At 39.4% G+C, this 5000-nt stretch overlaps 1 protein-coding gene across 1 annotated transcript in view; it reads left to right on the top strand.

Annotated features, from left to right (window-relative positions):
* Positions 1–5000, top strand: part of lamc1 (laminin, gamma 1) — an 82627-nt gene that overhangs the window by 32637 nt on the left and 44990 nt on the right. Inside the window, exons 10-11 of the mRNA XM_039816091.1 lie at positions 2775–2887; positions 3861–4082. Coding sequence (XP_039672025.1) covers positions 2775–2887; positions 3861–4082 — 335 coding nt within the window. The remainder of the gene's footprint in view (positions 1–2774; positions 2888–3860; positions 4083–5000) is intronic.

Raw genomic sequence — 5000 nt, 5'->3', positions numbered from 1 at the left:
CATAGAAATGTTCTCACTTTGCAGACTTTAAACATACAAACGTTCTCACTTTGCAGACTTTAAACATACAAACGTTCTCACTTTGCAGACTTTAAACATAGAAACGTTCTCACTTTGCAGACTTTAAACATACAAACGTTCTCACTTTGCAGACTTTAAACATACAAACGTTCTCACTTTGCAGACTTTAAACATACAAACGTTCTCACTTTGCAGACTTTAAACATAGAAACGCTCTCACTTTGCAGATAGAAACGTTCTCACTTTGCAGCCTTTAAACATAAAAACGTTCTCACTTTGCAGACTTTAAACATACAAACGTTCTCACTTTGCAGATAGAAACGTTCTCACTTTGCAGCCTTTAAACGTAGAAACGTTCTCACTTTGCAGCCTTTAAACATAGAAACGTTCTCACTTTGCAGATAGAAACGTTCTCACTTTGCAGCCTTTAAACATAGAAACGTTCTCACTTTGCAGACTTTAAACATACAAACGTTCTCACTTTGCAGACTTTAAAACCTACAACCATTCTCACTTTGCAGACTTTAAACATAGAAACGTTCTCACTTTGCAGATAGAAATGTTCTCACTTTGCAGCCTTTAAACATAGAAACGTTCTCACTTTGCAGACTTTAAACATACAAACGTTCTCACTTTGCAGACTTTAAACATACAAACTTTCTCACTTTGCAGACTTTAAACATAGAAACGTTCTCACTTTGCAGACTTTAAACAGAAACATTCTCACTTTGCAGATAGAAACGTTCTCACTTTGCAGACTTTAAACATAGAAACATTCTCACTTTGCAGATAGAAATGTTCTCACTTTGCAGCCTTTAAACATACAAACGTTCTCACTTTGCAGACTTTAAACATACAAACGTTCTCACTTTGGAGATAGAAACGTTCTCACTTTGCAGATAGAAACGTTCTCACTTTGCAGACTTTAAACATAGAAACGTTCTCACTTTGCAGATAGAAACGTTCTCACTTTGCAGACTTTAAACATAGAAACATTCTCACTTTGCAGATAAAAATGTTCTCACTTTGCAGCCTTTAAACATACAAACGTTCTCACTTTGCAGACTTTAAACATACAAACGTTCTCACTTTGCAGACTTTAAACATACAAACGTTCTCACTTTGCAGACTTTAAACATAGAAACGCTCTCACTTTGCAGATAGAAACGTTCTCACTTTGCAGCCTTTAAACATAAAAACGTTCTCACTTTGCAGACTTTAAACATACAAACGTTCTCACTTTGCAGATAGAAACGTTCTCACTTTGCAGCCTTTAAACGTAGAAACGTTCTCACTTTGCAGACTTTAAACATAGAAACGTTCTCACTTTGCAGATAGAAACGTTCTCACTTTGCAGCCTTTAAACATAGAAATGTTCTCACTTTGCAGACTTTAAACATACAAACGTTCTCACTTTGCAGACTTTAAACATACAAACGTTCTCACTTTGCAGACTTTAAACATAGAAACGTTCTCACTTTGCAGACTTTAAACATACAAACGTTCTCACTTTGCAGACTTTAAACATACAAACGTTCTCACTTTGCAGACTTTAAACATACAAACGTTCTCACTTTGCAGACTTTAAACATAGAAACGCTCTCACTTTGCAGATAGAAACGTTCTCACTTTGCAGCCTTTAAACATAAAAACGTTCTCACTTTGCAGACTTTAAACATACAAACGTTCTCACTTTGCAGATAGAAACGTTCTCACTTTGCAGCCTTTAAACGTAGAAACGTTCTCACTTTGCAGCCTTTAAACATAGAAACGTTCTCACTTTGCAGATAGAAACGTTCTCACTTTGCAGCCTTTAAACATAGAAACGTTCTCACTTTGCAGACTTTAAACATACAAACGTTCTCACTTTGCAGACTTTAAACATACAAACATTCTCACTTTGCAGACTTTAAACATAGAAACGTTCTCACTTTGCAGATAGAAATGTTCTCACTTTGCAGCCTTTAAACATAGAAACGTTCTCACTTTGCAGACTTTAAACATACAAACGTTCTCACTTTGCAGACTTTAAACATACAAACTTTCTCACTTTGCAGACTTTAAACATAGAAACGTTCTCACTTTGCAGATAGAAACGTTCTCACTTTGCAGACTTTAAACATACAAACGTTCTCACTTTGCAGACTTTAAACATACAAACGTTCTCACTTTGCAGACTTTAAACATACAAACTTTCTCACTTTGCAGACTTTAAACATACAAACGTTCTCACTTTGCAGACTTTAAACATAGAAACGTTCTCACTTTGCAGACTTTAAACATACAAACGTTCTCACTTTGCAGACTTTAAACATACAAACTTTCTCACTTTGCAGACTTTAAACATACAAACGTTCTCACTTTGCAGACTTTAAACATAGAAACGTTCTCACTTTGCAGACTTTAAACATAGAAACGTTCTCACTGTGGCTGTAGTTACTGGTTTTTATTCAGTGTAAATTGGTGTGACAATCTAGGTTCATTCTTGATTTTTTTTAGGGGAGAGTTGGACTAATTTAGGACAAATTTGGACTATAAAGAAATGGAAAAAAAAGTCTGAATATAAAAAAAAGTGAATAAAATAAAAGTCTGACTAGTATCTGATCTGGGTTTGAGTTTGTCAGAGGGGGAATCAGTACATATTTTACTTAAGTAAAAGTACTATTACTTTGATGAACTTTTACTTAAGTACAAGTGAAGTTACCGGTGTAATGGAAGTATGACGGAGCTGATGAGACGTTGGATGGTTTCAGGCTCCACGACAGCACCGACTACCCCTGGAGGCCGACCATCAGCCACGCTGACTTCCAGAAACTTCTCCACAACCTGACAGCAGTCAAGATCCGAGGCACCTACAGCGAGAAGAGTACGCACCACACACGCACACACGCACGCACACACACACACACACACACACACACACACACACAGACACACACACAGACACACACACAAACAGAACAGACACACACACACAGGGAACGAACACACACACACACACACAGAACAGACACACACACACACACACACAGAGAGAACACACACTCACACACACAGAACAGAGAACAGACACACACAGAACAGAACAGAGGACACACACAGAACAGACACACACAGAGACACACACACAGAGAACAGACACAGACACACACACACACAGAGAACACACACACACACACACACAGAACAGACACACAGAGACACACACACACACACACACACACACACAGAGAACAGACACATACACAGAGAAACACACACACACAGAGAACAGACACACACACACACACACAGAGAACAGACACACACACACACACACACAGAACAGACACTCACACACACATACACACAGAGAACAGACAGACACACATACATACACAGAGAACAGGTACACGTACACACACACACACACACACACACACACACACAGACACACTCACACAGGACAGACACACACACACAGAGACACACACACAAACCGAACACAGACACACGCACACTCAAACAGGGAACAGACACACACACACACACACAGGTTACAGTGCTGTACAGCAGCGACATAGTGTAGCTTGTTTCTGCAACATGAGCCATCACTTGACAATATTCGGCACTATGCAGATACACACACACACAGACATACACACACACACACACACACACACACACACACAGAGAACAGACACACGCACACACACACAGACAGAGACAGACAGACACACACACACACGCACACTTACGAAAAGATCTAATCCCCCAAAAAGCTTTTTAAAGCATCAATCAATGACACTAGAACAAGTGATTTATTTGTTATTAACGCGTGTTTGTGTTCTGTTCGCCAGGTGCCGGTTACCTCGACAACGTCTCCTTGGTGACGGCGAGGCGAGGTCCGGGTGCTCCGGCGCGCTGGGTGGAGCGCTGCACCTGTCCTCAGGGTTACCAGGGGCAACACTGCGAGCAGTGCATGCTGGGATACCGCCGCGCCCGTCAGGAGCTCGGAGCCTTCAGCGCCTGTGAGCCGTGCAACTGTAACGGACACAGCGAAGCCTGCAACCCAGACTCAGGTAACACTGCGCCCTCAAACTTACAAACGGTCTCACTTTGCAGACTTTAAACATACAAACGGTCTCACTTTGCAGACTTTAAACCTACAAACGGTCTCACTTTGCAGACTTTAAACTTACAAACGGTCTCACTTTGCAGACTTTAAACCTACAAACGGTCTCACTTTGCAGACTTTAAACCTACAAACGGTCTCACTTTGCAGACTTTAAACCTACAAACGGTCTCACTTTGCAGACTTTCACATTCAAACAGTCTCACTTTGCAGACTTTAAACCTACAAACGGTCTCACTTTGCAGACTTTCACATTCAAACTGTCTCACTTTGAAGACTTTAAATATACAAATACTCTCACTTTGCAAACTTTAAATATACAAACGGTCTCACTTTGCAGACTTTAAACATAGAAACGTTCTCACTTTGCAGACTTTAAACAAACGTGTTCAGTTTGCAGACTTTAAATATACAAACGTTCTCACTTTGCAGACAGTAAACATTCAAATGGTCTCACTTTGCGGACTTTAAACATACAACTATTTTGATAATCGATTAGTCAGTGTGAGTAATTTTTGTATGTAAAAACAGGTAAGCTTGTTAAATGTGAATATTTTCTAGTTTCTTCTCTCCTCTGGGACAGGAAACTGAATATCTTTTGAGAAAACAAGACATTGGTGGACGTTATCTTGGACTTTGGGAAACACTGATCCACATTTTTCACCATTTTCTGACATTTTTGATACCAAACAACTCAACTCAGTTATAGTTGCAGCGCTAGAATACTCGTGCAGTGCTAACGTTAGCCGAGTTACAGACAAAAGATCACTTAATACGTTTAGAAATATTAAGACTTTTTTCCTTGAAAAATTCAACTTCTTTTCATAAAACATTCTGACTTCTTTTCTTAAAGAATTCTGACTTT

The sequence above is a fragment of the Perca fluviatilis genome, chromosome 11, assembly GCF_010015445.1.
Source record: "Perca fluviatilis chromosome 11, GENO_Pfluv_1.0, whole genome shotgun sequence".
NCBI classification, from domain to species: Eukaryota; Metazoa; Chordata; class Actinopteri; order Perciformes; family Percidae; genus Perca; species Perca fluviatilis.
The sequence above is the reverse complement of the archived record's forward strand: the minus strand, read 5'-3'. Positions and strand labels throughout refer to the sequence as shown.